The sequence below is a fragment of the Liolophura sinensis genome, chromosome 3 (genome assembly GCF_032854445.1).
Source record: "Liolophura sinensis isolate JHLJ2023 chromosome 3, CUHK_Ljap_v2, whole genome shotgun sequence".
In the NCBI taxonomy this organism is placed as follows: Eukaryota; Metazoa; Mollusca; class Polyplacophora; order Chitonida; family Chitonidae; genus Liolophura; species Liolophura sinensis.
Genome location: NC_088297.1, coordinates 23596747 through 23614224, shown reverse-complemented (window position 1 = coordinate 23614224; position 17478 = coordinate 23596747). Strand labels below are relative to the sequence as shown.

Below are 17478 nucleotides of genomic sequence, written 5' to 3'. Positions count from 1 at the left end.
TAGAGGGCCTCCCTGGGCCAACCCGTTTGAGCCCCCTTACAGACAGCCCAGCTTGGAAGATGTGTTAGCCTTTCAACACATGATGACTGGATCCATGGGGTTTGGTATGTTTCAAGACATAAAAATCCTGGAAATAGGCACCTGATATTTTAGAAAAAGCCACTTTGGCAAATTTGTTTATTTATTGGTGTTTTACTCTGTGCTCAAGAATATTTAACTTATTTGATGGCAGTCAGCATTATGGTGGGAGAGTACCACCTTAACCATGAAGGCTTACCATATCAACACGGCACAACAACCCAGGAGCCCCTCACCAATGCAGTTGCTGTGAGTTGGTGTGCAGCTGATGTAGGCTTCCTCTTCTAAGCCTACGTGGGAAGGGTCTGTCAGTAACCTACGGATGACCATTGGATTTCCCCTGGCTCTGCCCGGTTTCCTCCCATCATTATGCTGGCCGCCGTCATAGTACCATTGAGTGAAATATTTTTTGAGTAAAACACCTGTCAAATAAATAAATAAATAAAGTGTTGTAAACAAATTTCAGTACACATATAGTATATCATTTTCATGTTGATGAATGAATGAGTTAATGACAGCGGCAGTGAATTCATCCCTATTGTGGAGAGAAAATATTGAAAGCAGTTAAGTGTATCTAGAAAGAAAAGTCAGACATTTTGATGTTCCAGGTGGCAATAAGTGGTAGTGTCTGCGCTCTTATGTCATCTTTCTTAAAGTTCACTGGATACCAGTTGCTGTTCATCAGTATGATTTGTCTGTTTACTTATTTGCTTCATGTTTTGAGCTGTGCTCGAGAATACTTCACACTTTTACGGCAGAGGACAGTATTATGGTTGGAGGAAACTGGGTGGAGCCATGGGGACACCAACAACCATCCACAGGTTGATGGCAAACCTTGGCAGTCACACCTGGAAGAGGTTGGCAGTCACACCTGGGAGAGGTTGGCAGTTATCTCACACCTGGGAGAGGCTGGCAGTTATGTCACACCTTGGAGAGGCTGACAGTTATGTCACAATCGGGAGAGGCTGGCAGTTATGTCACACCTGGGAGAGGTTGCCAGTTATGCCACACCTAGGAGAGGTTGGCAGTGATGTCACACCTGGAAGAGGTTGGCAGTTATGTCACACCTGGGAGAGGTTGGCAGTTATGTCACACCTGGGAGAGGCTGGCAGTTATGTCACACCTTGGAGAGGCTGACAGTTATGTCACACCCGGAAGAGGTTGGCAGTTATCTCACACCTGGGAGAGGTTGGCAGTTATGTCACACCCGGAAGAGGTTGGCAGTTATGTCACACTCGGGAGAGGTTGGCAGTTATGTCACACTCGGGAGAGGTTGGCAGTTATGCCACACCTGGGAGAGGTTGGCAGTTATGCCACACCTGGGAGGGGTTGGCAGTTATGTCACACCTGGGAGGGTAGGCAGTTATGTCACACCCTGGGAGAGGTTGGCAGTTATGTCACACCTGGGAGAGGTTGGCAGTTGTGTCCACACCTGGGAGAGGCTGGCAGTTATGCCACACCTGGGAGAGGTTGGCAGTTATGCCACACCTGGGGAGAGGTTGGCAGTTATGTCACACCTGGGAGGGGTTGGCAGTTATGTCACACCTGGGAGGGGTTGGCAGTTATGTCACACCTGGGAGGGGTTGGCAGTTATGTCGCACTCGGAGAGCTGGCAGTTATGTCACACCTGGGAGAGGTTGGCTGTTACGTCAACACTGGGAGAGGGTTGGCAGTTATGTCACACCTGGGAGGGGTTGGCAGTTATGTCACAGCTGGGAGTTTGTTTGCAGTTATGTCACACCTGGAAGGGGTTGGCAGTAACTCACAAAATTTAAGTGGTTTACTCTGAGATTTCTTCACCAATGTTAGGAAAACCAAGCTGCCATTGTCTAACCTGACCTCTGGCCAGAAGTCTAAAGTTGCAGGGTACGAAGACACAATGCTCAAAAAAAGGGGCATGGTTCCACTGCCTGTATATTAACATTGTGCTGGACAAAGAAAGAGGGCATGGCACACATTTCATGGGCAGGTTGCAGCACCATTCTAAAAATTGCTAAGCTAAACATATGCCTAAGTGAAAGAGCCTTGATCATAATGATAAACATCCAAAAAAATTTATATAAAACACACACAAAGTCAGACTGTGAGAACGGGACTACAGTTATATGTGAATAAGACAGTGGTGTAGGATATATACTTTTTTTTCAATCATCAGCGCAGTACATGTTTGCATTGGCGGAAGACTCCGTAAAGTCGGGGAAGACAGCATTGCTTGCAGGTCGGTATGACGAAGCCGAGCAGCACCTGCAAAAGGCGTACGGTATATACCAGCAGCTGCCAGTCGAGGTGGTGGAGCAACAGATATGTCACGTCTGCTGACCCAGGTGATGCTCTACCAGAAAATGGGCTTGTATCAATTGGCGCTGGAGAAGGCTTCAGAGCTGTCATATAACAGGGCCTCAAGATTTCCAGGTAAACTTGGTTGTTATTGGTTTGTGCAACCTCATGTCACTGAATTTCCTCGTCAGATTGGTTACTATTATTTCTTGTGAAGAGCTTAACCTTTGTCATATAATCTCAACTGTGCATTTATTCTTGCCATGTGGCAGTTGTCCTTCCTTGTCTACGTCTACAACTTCTAGACAAAGCAGAAACGTCCATGTACTGTTTCCACTGGGTTTCCACCATCAGTTGTACATGCTAAGTGTTATTGCCTACTGTGTAAAAGTTTATTCAAATAAATTCTTGGAGAGATAAGAAATCAACATGTTTAATGTCATTTTTTTGTTTTTTTTTTTGTTTTACCTTTATACATGTAGCCACATATCCTCATCATGTACCCACAGAGGGGTGCCCCCATGGCCTAATGATCACTAAGAAGTGGTTTGATGATACAGAAGCCTCTCCCCAAATGAGGTAGTTGTGAGTTCAAGTTTACCTCATGCTGGCATCCTCTCCGATGGTACGCGAGAAGGTCTGCCAGCAATTCTGCTGCCTGGTTTCCTCCCACCATGATTTTGGCTGCTGTCCCTCTAAGTAAAATACCAATCAAATAAATGCATAAATATTTAATCCACCTGTAGTTTGACCATTATCAGAACAGTTCTGGTTAGTGTTGAACATATGTATTGGGGCTTTCTCTGTGTTTTTTTAGGCCAACTGGCTGGTTGCAAAGAGCCTTGCTTTGCTAGGTGCCCTGGACCAAGCACTGACCTGCTATTGTTCCAGCAGTATGTTGCATGGAGTGACCCAGGGGCAGAGGGTGGACTGTCCTGGTGGAGATCGCACAGCTAGCAACTAAGGTGAAAGGTGAGTGTAGGTGACCTCCAGAACTGACAAAGGTCACACACAAAGGGGCATAGAGTGGACTATCTGGTGGAGATCACACAGCTAGCAACTAAGGTGAAAGGTGAGTGTAGGTGACCTCCAGAACTTACAACGGTCACCCACAAAGGGGCATAGAGTGGACTGTCTGGTGGAGGTCACAGAGCTAGCAACTAAGGTGAAAGGTGAGTGTAGGTGACCTTCAGAACTAACAAAGGTCACACACAAAGGGCCATAAGGTGAGGTGTCTGGTGGAGATAACTCAGTCAGTAACAGCTGAAAAGTGAGTGTAGACGACCTCCAGAACTGACAAAGGTCACCCACAAAAAGGCATATAGTGGACTGTCTGGTAGAGGTCACAGAGCGGGCAACTAATGTGAAAGGTGCATGTAGACGACCTCCAGAACTGGCAAAGGTCACCCACAAAGTGGAGGAGAGAAGGACTGTCTGGTGAAGAACACACAGCTGGCAACCAAGGTGAAAGGCGAATTAGACAACCTCCAGAACTGACAACAGTCAGCCACAAGAAGCAGAGGGTGAAGTGCTGTGAGGAGAGCGAGTTGTCATTTCAGTAGGTTTTGACATCGGGTTTGCTGATTGGCCAATTTGGACCTGTCATTATGGATGTCAGAATTAGAATCCTACTTTAAAGGTCAACTGCAAAGGGTTTTGCTCTGAAACTGAAGACTTCATATTGTTGACTGTGTTCCATCTTTCCGTTATTTTATGTGCAGTTCGTAGCTTGTGTTAGGCCTCAAGCAAACTGAACAAATCTGGAATAAAATCAGATTGCAGACATAATTTGCTCAAAACATCATGGCCACTTCCTATTCTGTTTGGGGAATGTTGTGATGCCAAAGCAGCCCTGGTGCATTCATCTCACCATCAACGACGTCACAAAAACATGCTAAAAATTTTCCAAAAATTTTAATGAAGTCCTTTTTAATTTTGAATACACTTTTGACTCACCTGATAACGGTGTGAGTTTCCCCAAATCCCATAGATTTAACCAGAATTTGAAATCAGGCGGTCCATTTCCAATGTTCTCCTACTTTCCCAATCTCTCGTGTGTTAATTTTGTCAAAATGAGGTGTTTCAAGGACACTGAGACATTCCCCTGGATAAATCCACGCCGAATACTGTCTGACTGGGGCCTCCATGGCTAAGGTCATTAGCAGTGCCAGCAATGCGCAATGACCAAGGAGCCTCTAACCAATACAGTCGCTGTGGATCGCTGTGAATTCACATTCAACGCATGCTGACTTACTTGGGAAGGTCTTGCAGCAACTTGCGGATGGCCGAAGGTTTTCCCCTGGCTTTCCCAGGTTTCTTCCCACGATAATTTCGTGTCAGTGAACTAGCCTTGAGTACAGCTTAAAACACTGATCAAATAAGTAAATCCTGTCTGACCATTTTGTTCTCTGTTTCAGATAATTTCATGGTGGAGAGCATCCAAGCCTCTGCTGGTGAGTGGAAGAAAGTTCTTAAAAGACTGTCACTCCACAACAAATGGGAATCCGTACGTATGCTGATGGGGCTGTCAGCTGTATCCTATAGCACTTTGAATGGCGTAGCGAAGGGCTGCAAAGCAGATGGTATCAATGTGGGTGCGCTTCTCAACTCCCTGAGCGAACAAGCATTGAACAGCTGGGGAGAGAAACTTGCGGTGGTTCTACTGAAGGAAGGTGCTGACTTGAAAACGGTGTGGATGAAGAAGGACGACCTGCCCCTTTTGGCCGCACTCACAGTGGGATTAAGATGTGGTGAGTTTCACACAAAATGAGGACCTGTTAAATGACTGGCAGAATGACTTTCATGTCATTTTAATTTTACCTTTTCCAGTTCACCATTATTATGTCACATCAAAGACATTATGATGTAACCATAGAATCAAAGACATTGTAGCATGGTAGATGTTGCGCAACAATCCATTTTGACGTAACACATAATCAAAGTCCCACCTTGCTGTGTTCAAAAATATACCACCTCTCCATTTTTCGAGGCTTTTGTGTGGAAATAGTGACTACCATGTTATAACATCAAATGGGCAGGGATTCATAAAAGTCATTTTTCCACTTACTGACCAGCACTATGTGGCGAAGTTGAGTTTTTCTTTTAGCTGAAATTGAGTTGTTGTTTTTTTGTTTTTTTTTTGTTTCGACCGACCTTTCAAGATACTTTGAAGTACATAATTTTCACGTGGAACTAATTTTCGTGGATTTATTTACCGTGAATGGGGTAGGATCACCCAGACAACCAGGCATAGACAGATGGGGATTTAGGATCCAGTTAGCTTGACTCGCACAAGGCGATCTGAGACAAAATTGGGTTGACAAAGGACAACATATCTCTTATTTTAGGATTGGGACGTATTGTGGCGAAAGTGTCACTTATGTATTTCATTAGTGTTTGATTGGTGATGTACATATAGATTCCGTCACCTGCCAACCTTTTCACTCATAAACCTGTCTGCCATGACATATTAAGTCAAATTCTTTTGAGTAACATTGTGTGAATATGTGAGGAAGAGCTGTGTGAAATGAAATGACTAAACTGTGTCTGATTAGGAAGTGACAGTGATATGTGCTAGATCAATGTGTGAAAAGATGAAATCAATTAGAGGACAAGAAGAACACAGGAAGAATGTGCAGTCACAAACTGTGAAAAGATCAAGAAAAACATCGCCCCACCCCCCAAACAACAAGAAGAATAGTGCTGTCATCCATAAAGCTGTTTGTTGCAGTTAGAATATACCTGTGATGTGTATCAGTCTTAATTGGAAGTGCTGTTTTGGTTTTTGTCACAGGGTCATTTCAACTGCTCAAATACCTTTTGGAAAGATTACATGCGGATTTCGAGGCGAAGAACGGAGTGGACGGTAATGGGGACTCGGCATACCACATAGTGGTGAAGTCCGGGAAGGCCAATACAACAGTTGGAGAGACAGCCGTAAGACTTCTTCTGAACAACGGCTGTCGCTGTGACATCCGGGACAAGGCCGGCAAGCTACCGTGGAATACCTTAATCCCACAGACCAAGTGTACAGTTTGCTACAGCGGAAATGCTTCCAACCCAGGGGACACTACCCACATTTGCCCGACCCTGGTATGTTGTTGTTTCTAGGGATATTATTTGCAAGGATGTACATGAATTTTCAGAATGAGACAAAATAGAAGAGAACTAAAATTATGGCTTTTTAAATAATAATTTTTTAATTTTTTTCATCTTCAGATGAAACAGTTCCCTTCATAACTTCTAACTGTTTTTGAACTCATTGAGACAATCAAAACTGCCACCTTGTTGTAGGTTCATGCTGTAAGATATTTGTATAATTTATACCCCATGGCACAGAGGCTTCTGCTTATGTCACCCAAACCCAGACTGCCTTTTATCCAATGCCTTTTGTCCATTGCATTTTGTTCCTTTTATGAATGGTGCAACATCGTGTTTCTGTTCTAATATGACACATCTGGTGGGCTCAGAAGAGTTTTTGATTAAATGTTGATTTACCATTGCACATCAGAAAAAATATGTCGGCAGCCATTTAGTCTGTTTCCACGCCTCTTCCTGACTAAATATGTCGGCAGCCATTTAGTCTGTTTCCACGCCTCTTCCTGGCTAAATATGTCGGCAGCATTTAGTCTGTTTCCACGCCTCTTCCTGACTAAATATGTCGGCAGCCATTTAGTCTGTTTCCACGCCTCTTCCTGACTAAATATGTTGGCGGCCGTTTAGTCTGTTTCCACGCCTCTTCTGACTAAATATGTCTGTGGGCGTTTAGTCTGTTTCCACGACTCTCACTGGCTAAATATGTCTGTGGCCGTTTAGTCTGTTTCCACGCCTCTTCCTGACTAAATATGTTGGCGGCCGTTTAGTCTGTTTCCACGCCTCTTCCTGACTAAATATGTTGGCGGCCGTTTTGTCTGTTTCCACACCTCTTCCTGACTACATATATCTATGGACGTTTAGTCTGTTTCCATGCCTCTTCCTGACTAAATTTGTCTGTGGCTGTTTAGTCTGTTTCCATGCCTCGTCCTGACTAAATATGTCTGTGGCCGTTTAGTCTGTGTCCACGCCTCTCCCTGACTACATATATATGTGGACATTTAATCTGTTTCCAAGCCTCTTCCTGACTAAATGTGTCGGCGGCCCTTGGTCTGTTTCCACTCGTCTTCCTGACTAAATATGTCTGTGGCCCTTTAGTCTGTTTCCACATGTCTTCCTGACTAAATATGTCTGTGGGCGTTTAGTCTGTTTCCACGACTCTCACTGACTAAATATGTCTGTGGCCGTTTAGTCTGTTTCCACGCCTCTTCCTGACTAAATATGTCTGTGGCCATTTAGTCTGTTTCAACGCCTCTCCTGGACTAATTATGTCTGTGGCCATTTAGTCTGTTTCCACACGTCTTCCTGACTAAATATATCGGCGGCCGTTTAGTCTGTTTCCACGCCTCTTCCTGACTAAATATGTCTGTGGCCATTTAGTCTGTTTCAACGCCTCTCCTGGACTAATTATGTCTGTGGCCATTTAGTCTGTTTCCACACGTCTTCCTGACTAAATATATCGGCGGCCGTTTAGTCTGTTTCCACGCCTCTTCCTGATTAAATATGTTGGGGCCATTTAGCCTGTTTCCATGACTCTTCCTGACTAAATATGTCGGCGGCCGTTTAGTCTGTTTCCATGCCTCTTTCTGACTAAATTTGTTGGCGGGCCGTTTAGTCTGTTTCCACGCCACTCCCTGACTAAATATGTCTGTAGCCGTTTAGTCTGTTTCCACGCCTCTTCCTGACTAAATATGCCTGTGGCTGTTTAGTCTGTTTCCACACCTCTTCCTGACTAAATATGTCTGTGGCCATTTAGTCTGTTTCCATGCCTCTTCCTGACTAAATATGTCTGCGACCATTTAGTCTGTTTCCACACCTCTTCCTGACTAAATATGTGTGGAGCTGTTTAGTCTGTTTCCACTCGTCTTCCTGACTAAATATGTCTGTGGCCGTTTAGTCTGTTTCCACACGTCTTCCTGACTAAATATGTCTGTGGCCATTTAGTCTGATCCCATGCCTCTTTTTGACTAAATATGTCTGTGGCCGTTTAGTCTGTTTCCACGCCTCTTCCTGACTAACTCAGGCTATATGATTTGTTATCTTTTCTTTAATTTAGGTGATCTCCGTGGGAGGTTGGAAGAGCTAAGGGAAATTGGCAAGACTTGTATGAAAAACCGAGCGTACGCAGATGCCTTAAGCAAGTATTCAGAGGGAATCAAGCTGGCTGGTAACAGTGGGGATCTGAAACAGGATGTAGCCATCTTGTACAGTAACCGCTCTGCTGTTTACACTAAGCTGGGTAACCTCAAAGCGGCCCTGAAAGATGCCGAGACTTGTATTCTCAATAACCCGTCCTGGCCCAAGGTACTATGTTTGCTCTAAAAATTGGTCTCCAGAAATACATGTTTAGAAGCCAATTGGCCCCAAAATATGCATTTTTAAAATGCAATAAATGTCATAAAAGATTACCTTTGGGATTAAAGCTTTATAGTTGGGTATGAACGTGCCATCCAGACCAACCTCAAAATGCCTTCCTAAGATTAATGGAATCAATGGATCAGTGACTTTTAGCTCAAATATAATTGAAGCTGATGGTCATCATATAACCGAAATCTTGTTGAAAACTGTGTTAAAACACCAATCAGTCAATAGTCATAAAACTGCAATTGTTGAGATAAATGTACTGATTTTCATTGTGTTGCGTTGTGTCGTGTTGTGTTGTGGTGTTTACTTTACATGTTATGATGTTTGCTTCATGTGTCATTTCTCCATGGTGACCATTGTGGGATATTTTTGCTGCATTGTTTATATTTTGACAAACTTTTAGGGCTACTGGAGAAAAGGCCAAGTGCTGAAATCCCAGGGACGATACACAGATGCCTTCTTGACATACCGTGAAGGATTTGAATGTGACAAACGTTCGGAGGAGTCTGAATTGTGTCTTGTTGAAGCTGTGACTGTGATGAGTCAGATCAAGGGTGAGTCAGCTGTGTCTTGTTGAGGCTGTGACTGTAATGAGTAAGATCAAGTGTGAGTCAGCTGTGTCTTGTTGAGGATGTGACTGATGAGTCAGATCAAGGGTGAGTCAGCTGTGTCTTGTTGAGGATGTGACTGATGAGTCAGATCAAGGGTGAGTCAGCTGTGTGTTTTTGAGGCTGTGACTGTGATGAGTCAGATCAAGGGTGAGTCAGCTATGCCTTGTTGAGGCTGTGACTTTACAGTGTATTCTACATCATTGTTTCTCGAGCTCTTGTCAACATAATCTGTCCATATCTGCTGGAGCAACATCAGGAACACTTTCTTAAGTAACAATTCGTGAGCTCTCCCCAACATAAGGACTGGATCGTAATGTGACCTGTCTTTAGGGTTTGTTATAGATTGCTATAAAATCCACACTACCACATTACAATCTCTCGCCATTTTCGCTATCCAGACTTGTGTTCTTTAAAGACTTCTTGTCTTCCACCAATATCCTGCTCATACTGTATCTGTTAGTCTCACGTGGCAAAGTTTGTCAGTAACTTGCCAAAGGTCAGTGGTTTATGCCGATCACACTGGTTTCCTCCAGCCATAAAACTGATGGCATCATTACTTTCATATAACAGAAAAATTCTCAAGTATTTCAGCAAATCAAATTACACAAATACCATTCATGTTTTTTTTCTCCCAGATTACAAACCATTTCTGAAGATGCTTGGAAGAGTGGCAAAACCCATCATCTCGTCTGTGATAAAACGGCTTGCTAAGCAGGCTGATTGGTGTGCTCTGTCATTGTTGATAGTGGGTGGAGCTAAATCTTTAACCAAGGCAGCCCAAGGGGGGACAGCTGAAGAAGTGAACCTCCATGAATTGGTGAGCCTTGTGGAGTCCAAACCGTCCTCTGTACGCTGGCCATTTAACCTGCTGTTGTCTCTGATGTTCATGGGAGCATCACCAGACACCATGGTGTTGCAGAAAGGTGATACGAGATACCACGCCGCTCTCCGACTGGCATTGCATATGGGTAAGTTAACCACTCGTTCATTCCTGAGGTCACCACTTTCGATGTAGTCAGACGCATTGTTCGTAAAGCAGCAAACAAGACTTGACAGTGCAGGTCAGTGAACATGGGGACTGATTAAGTGAAATAGAGAAAATTGTTAATAGCTTTAAATCCCTGACGAAACAGAAACACAAATTATGTAGCTTATTTCGTACCCTGAGCGTCAGCATCAGCGTACAATAACAAAAAGAAAAGTTAAACAAAGTGTTAGGGGTGGTATCTTAAGAGTACTGTTCGTATTGAGATCAGGGTTTGCATGTAGAGCACAGTGACATGAGGGGAATATTCCAGCGTTGATATGGTGTGTGCATATTATTCACGGTGAATTACCAAATTCTCCACTTCGTGTATTGTGTGTATTACAATCAAAGTTAAACAAACTTTAAGAAATATATTTATTGAGCTGTTTTACATGCATATAAAGCACAATGCCACAAGGGAGATGTTCCATCGCTGATGCTCTCTGTGTATGTTTATTACTATAAATTACCAAATTCGTGATTTCAGTACTTAATCTTTTGAGCTGAAGTTTTGCAACCATGTACTTCCTATAGGTGAGCTCTTTGGTAGCCGTACTACCATTTCTAAGTTTTTGCGCACATTTGTTGTACGATATTTTGTATGTCATTGTTACTGTACAATTGTCCTGTATGTGCGATTATTGTATGTGTACAACATCTTTGTGACTCTGGGCCCTAGTTATGACAGATACCATATAGCAGTTAGTTATAAATATGGTCTTAAATACTTTTTTCGATTTTCTTTAACGAGAAAAAGACTTGAAAATAGTTTTTGTATGGTTGGTATTTTGAACCACCATATTTTTTATAATTAGGGTTTCTGAGAAGCGATCTTCCAGACTCGGATGTTTAATAAATATATTTGACAAATGTTTTGGTTTAACAAACTAGAATTTGGTCTTTTCAGCTAACAAATGTGTTCAACCTGAATTTTGATCGTATTTATGTATTAATATATTCATAAATATGATCATAATTAATGTTTGTCTGTAGATATATACGTAAACCACAAATTTACTCTGAAAAATTTTATTAGACATGTATCACATTCTTATTTAGAACATTATAATTCAAAGATGATATGTACTAAGCGGTGGTCCCAAATTCTGAACAAATATATTTTCGAATACCCTTTCTTGTGCAAGAAAAAATCAAAAAGAAGACCAGGGCCCAGTTTCACAAAGATGTCGTATATGTACGATGAACACACATATAGGCCACGCACGTAGGTACGGTAAAAGTGACATGCAGATTATCGTTCTAAAAATGAATAAGAAAAAATGTTGTACGCCTGTTTGTGACACCAGGCCCATATGTGCAAATGACTTTACATGCTCTCTTATCTGAAATTTGCATCATTTGTTTGTTTTTTCTGGAAGGCAAGCAAAATACACTTATGTCTAAATGCTGATAATGCCAGAAGTTTCTGTCTCCCACTTGCAGAGGATTTGACTATTTTGGAAATTGTCATGAAAACTCGTAAGCGTCAGGAAGTGGCAAAGTGTGTTAACGGCAACAAAGAAAATCTTCTTCATGCCTTGGCCAAATCTCCAAAGAAGAATTACCAGATCGGCCAATCAGCAGCTGACCTACTTATCCGTCTAGGTGTTGACCGTCACCAGAGAGACGAGCAGGGCAAAAACACCAGCAGATTACCTCCCCGCAGACTCCAATCTTGCCCCGATGTTTGGGAAAATAACCGCAGTAAAGAATGGTGAGGAGCATTGTGTTTACTTTGACCGCTGCTGCTGCCTCTCCTGTGACCTGTTGGGAATGCTATGAGGCATCTTCATTTCCACGTTTAAGATGTAAATAACATGTTAATTCAACAATTAGGGTAAATATTTAGTTATCAATTGTGGCTTTAATTTCCACAAGATGTCCACATTTTAGTGCATTAATCCAGGAGCTATGGCAGCATGAAATCAGAGGTCAAGTATGGTAGTTCACAGCATGGGTGATGCTGGAGAAGAGCCTGGAGTGGGCAGTGGAGTCATGAGATTGTCTTCACTGTTCTAGATGACAATAAGCAGTATACAGAGCTCATACAACAGTTCATTCATTTCTTTTTACAGGAGAATTGCCATCAGAATGGCGGTTTTCTGTGGGTGAACACCTTTGTGTGTCATAATTTTTATTTTAGCTTTAATAGTCTGGATGTATTTATCTGGTTCTGTCAAGATGCACCTTTTGCTACTTATTATTTCAAACTACATTCTAATAATTAAGAACTACATTTTTCATCATAGTATATTTCATCAACATTTATTATTGAAGCAGGTTTTTCTCTCTAATATAAAAGTGGCTGGGTTTTTTTGGTACATTTTTAGGCACAACGCAGAAGGAGCCATCACAGAAAGCCAAGAAGAAACCCCCAGTTAGATCTAGGCCAGCTGATCCTTGTGATCGTTGTGTCTCTCACCTAACAGCATGCCGCAGTCTCCATCAGAAAGGTGACAGTGTGGCCGCCATAGAGAGCGCATGCAAGGTCGTTTGTGAGAAATGGCACTCTTCAGAGCGTCACAAGAAGCTGAGAGGAGAAAGCGTGGAAGAAATTTTGACTATCCTGGATCACTCGTTTAGACCAGGTATGTGTGCGCAGGGGACCATGGTAACAATAAGTGGTCGGTGACATTCTGGTAGCCGCTTCTGCAGACTGATGTCCCTTGAAGAGTGTCTGCCACCAAAATAGTGTTTATATGGATACCTCGCAGGTAGGCAAGTTCCATCAGTAACTTGAAGTGATACTCCTGGTACCTCCACCAGTGAATTCTCCCCACACATAAAGGATGTGTGAAGTTCTTTTGTTGTCAGGTTTTATCCCCATCAGCCATGTGTGCATTCAACCTTTACATGATGTTGTTGTTGTTTCGTCTGCTGTCCAGCAGCAAAACAACTATTTGATTGGAAACTGTATATATCATACAATCCTGGAAAAAACTTCAGGGGAAGGACGGTGACCGACAGTAAAAGAAATATAACAAAGGCCAGATGTTTGGTGCAGGACAAATTGTAATTTTGGGGGGAGGAGCAAGGGGGGCTCCGTGGCTCCGTTGGTTAGAGTGCTAGCGCAGTGCTTGTCCAGCTCATGCTGGCTTCCTCTCCGGCCGTACATGAGAAGGTCTGGCAGCAACCTGCGGATGGTTGTGGGTCTCCCACCATGATGCTGGCCTCCGTCGTATAATGAAGTGTAACTTTTGGGTGGGTAGCAGGAATATTTTCCAGTTACGTTCATACCGAAAATTATTTCCACGCTTGATATATGGTTACTCATTAGGTAGGTGTTATTCCTGTATTTTTGATCAAGGCAGGAAACATAGCTGGCTGTAAAGTATCTGACTCAATAAGATTAACCTGACCACAGCCAGACTCCTGTCAGTCTCCTGCCCAATCAGTTGTAGCTTCACATCTGGTAACTTAAGATAATAGTGAGTATCAAGTACCTTCTGAGATGCAATGGTCTGCACTGTTCTCCTTATCCACAGTTAGAAAGCACATGTGTCATATAGGTGAAATAAACAGCTGTACTGAATTGTACTTGTGCTCAGTATAGTGTGCATGTGTTTAATCTGCCTTGTAGTTGTTGCCTCTATGCTGGTTGTGCTGGTATGTATCTGCTTTCAAAGGTCTCTGATAGGTGGCTTTGTTTCAGTTAGTGTGTGCCATGTTTGGTGTATGCTTTCACAGATCTCCTCCTCTATGCTGGGCATTTACTGTATGCTTTGTTTCGTGTTACCCCTCAGAGATCCCAGTCTGTATGCTTGACCTGCCCCAGGAAACATACAGGGGGCTGATCAGGCAGCTGGCTATACGAAAGCGCTGGCTGGTGGTGGAGAGACTTGTGAGTAAGTGGAGAGACAAGCAACCTGGTAACAAGGACATGGCTGTTGGACTGTGTGTGGGTGACGTGATTCGCTGTGACCAGCTGCAGAGCAATGCCCTCTACAGGACTGAGGTACATAATTTTTTGGCAGAAAAACAAGGCGAGCACTGTAAATGACATGATATTTCTCCCATGACTAAGTTCACTCATTCTGGGTGTTCTTTGGACTTCAAGACAAGTGTTTGAGGTCTGTTTGCAAGGCTGGATGATTTTCTACTTGTGTAGAATGTAATTAATAATTTTTTGCCTGTTTTTTCCTCTTAAAGTGCAAGTGGGGGCCTCCATGGCCGAGTTGGTTAGGTTGCTGTGAGTTCAAGTCCAGCTCAAGGTGGCTTTGCGCAAGAAGGTTTGACAGCAACCTGCAAATGGTTGTTAGTTTCCCCCAGGCTCTGCCCGATTTCCTCCGACGACCATAATGCTGGCCATTAATATAGGTAAAATATTCTTGAGTAAGGTGTAAAACACCAATGAAATAAATAAAACACACAAGTTGTTAGTCTATTGTTTGCTGTGATGAGCTGCATGAGCTTGCATTGGTTCAACTGTTGTACTGCTAAGATTCCATAGTTTGATACAACCAATACATGTGAGTTAGTGTATAGATATCAAGCATCTTGAGCCTTATATTTAAGGCATATATCCATACATTATCTTTTCAGGATTATTAGACTTAAGGGCATCAAAATGTCCCCAAAACTTTATTGACCCAGCTTCATTGAGATCATAGCCCAGCCGTTTGAAGACATGGATATAAATGAGTTTATTGAAGTTTCCAACTTTTACGGAAGGTTGAAGTTTTTTGTCCCTTTACCTCTTACTGTATCTTCAGAATTGTCCTATTTTTACTGGTCATTGGCTGAAGTATTTCGTTCCTTTACCTCTTTCTGTATCCTCAGAAATGTCCTACTTTTACTGGTCATTGGCTGAAGTATTTTGTCCCTTTACCTCTTACTGTATCCTCAGAATATTCCTACTTTTACTGGTCTTTGGTTGAAGTATTTTGTTCCTTTACCTCTTACTGTATCCTCAGAATATTCCTACTTTTACTGGTCTTTGGTTGAAGTATTTTGTCCCTTTACCTCTTTCTGTATCCTCAGAATATTCCTACTTTTACTGGTCATTGGCTGAAGTATTTTGTCCCTTTACCTCTTTCTGTATCCTCAGAATTGTCCTACTTTTACTGGTCATTGGCTGAAGTATTTTGTCCCTTTACCTCTTACTGTATCTTCAGAATTTTCCTCCTTTTACTGGTCATTGGCTGAAGTATTTTGTCCCTTTACCTCTTTCTGTATCCTCAGAATTTTCCTATTTTTACTGGTCATTGGCTGAAGTATTTTGTCCCTTTACCTCTTTCTGTATCCTCAGAATTTTCCTACTTTTACTGGTCATTGGCTGAAGTATTTTGTTCCTTTACCTCTTACTGTATCCTCAGAATTTTCCTATTTTTACTGGTCATTGGCTGAAGTATTTTGTCCCTTTACCTCTTTCTGTATCCTCAGAATTTTCCTACTTTTACTGGTCATTGGCTGAAGTATTTTGTCCCTTTACCTCTTTCTGTATATTCAGAATTTTCCTATTTTTACTGGTCATTGGCTGAAGTATTTTGTCCCTTTACCTCTTTGTGTATCCTCAGAATTTTCCTACTTTTACTGGTCATTGGCTGAAGTATTTTGTCCCTTTACCTCTTTCTGTATCCTCAGAATTTTCCTATTTTCACTGGTCATTGGCTGAAGTACTTTGTCCCTTTACCTCTTTCTGTATCCTCAGAATTGTACTATTTTTACTGGTCATTGGCTGAAGTATTTTGTCCCTTTACCTCTTTCTGTATCCTCAGAATTGTCCTACTTTTACTGGTCATTGGCTGAAGTATTTTGTTCCTTTACCTCTTTCTGTATACTCAGAATTATCCTACTTTTACTGGTCATTGGCTGAAGTATTTCGTCCCTTTACCTCTTTCTGTATCCTCAGAATTGTCCTACTTTTACTGGTCATTGGCTGAAGTATTTTGTTCCTTTACCTCTTTGTGTATCCTCAGAATTGTCCTACTTTTACTGGTCATTGGCTGAAGTATTTTGTCCCTTTACCTCTTTGTGTATCCTCAGAATTGTCCTACTTTTACTGGTCATTGGCTGAAGTATTTCGTCCCTTTACCTCTGTCTGTATCCTCAGAATTGTCCTACTTTTACTGGTCATTGGCTGAAGTATTTTGTCCCTTTACCTCTTTCTGTATCCTCAGAATTGTCCTATTTTTACTGGTCATTGGCTGAAGTATTTTGTTCCTTTACCGCTTTCTGTATCCACAGAATTTTCCTACTTTTACTGGTCATTGGCTGAAGTATTTTGTCCCTTTACCTCTTTCTGTATCCTCAGAATTGTCCTATTTTTACTGGTCATTGGCTGAAGTATTTTGTTCCTTTACCTCTTTCTGTATCCTTAGAATTTTCCTATTTTTACTGGTCATTGGCTGAAGTATTTTGTCCCTTTACCTCTTTCTGTATCCTCAGAATTGTCCTACTTTTACTGGTCATTGGCTGAAGTATTTTGTTCCTTTACCTCTTTCTGTATCCTCAGAATTTTCCTATTTTTACTGGTCATTGGCTGAAGTATTTTGTCCCTTTACCTCTTTCTGTATCCTCAGAATTGTCCTATTTTTACTGGTCATTGGCTGAAGTATTTTGTCCCTTTACCTCTTACTGTATCCTCAGAATTTTCCTACTTTTACTGGTCATTGGCTGAAGTATTTTGTCCCTTTACCTCTTTCTGTATCCTCAGAATGTTCCTACTTTTACTGGTCATCGGCTGAAGTATTTTGTCCCTTTACCTCTTTCTGTATCCTCAGAATTTTCCTACTTTTACTGGTCATTGGCTGAAGTATTTTGTCCGTTTACCTCTTTCTGTATCCTCAGAATTTTCCTATTTTTACTGGTCATTGGCTGAAGTATTTTGTCCCTTTACCTCTTTCTGTATATTCAGAATTTTCCTACTTTTACTGGTCATTGGCTGAAGTATTTTGTTCCTTTACCTCTTTGTGTATCCTCAGAATTTTCCTATTTTTACTGGTCATTGGCTGAAGTATTTTGTCCCTTTACCTCTTTCTGTATCCTCAGAATTGTCCTACTTTTACTGGTCATTGGCTGAAGTATTTT

General features: G+C 42.1%; 1 protein-coding gene across 1 annotated transcript in view; it reads left to right on the top strand.

Annotated features, from left to right (window-relative positions):
• Window positions 1-3157: 3157 nt before the first annotated feature.
• LOC135463483 (TPR and ankyrin repeat-containing protein 1-like) overlaps window positions 3158-17478 on the top strand; it is a 35091-nt gene continuing 20770 nt past the window's right edge. Inside the window, exons 1-10 of the mRNA XM_064740740.1 lie at window positions 3158-3327; window positions 4773-5105; window positions 6149-6382; window positions 8504-8751; window positions 9215-9365; window positions 10058-10390; window positions 11893-12163; window positions 12525-12546; window positions 12752-13037; window positions 14193-14404. Coding sequence (XP_064596810.1) covers window positions 4781-5105; window positions 6149-6382; window positions 8504-8751; window positions 9215-9365; window positions 10058-10390; window positions 11893-12163; window positions 12525-12546; window positions 12752-13037; window positions 14193-14404 — 2082 coding nt within the window. The 5' untranslated portion in view covers window positions 3158-3327; window positions 4773-4780. The remainder of the gene's footprint in view (window positions 3328-4772; window positions 5106-6148; window positions 6383-8503; window positions 8752-9214; window positions 9366-10057; window positions 10391-11892; window positions 12164-12524; window positions 12547-12751; window positions 13038-14192; window positions 14405-17478) is intronic.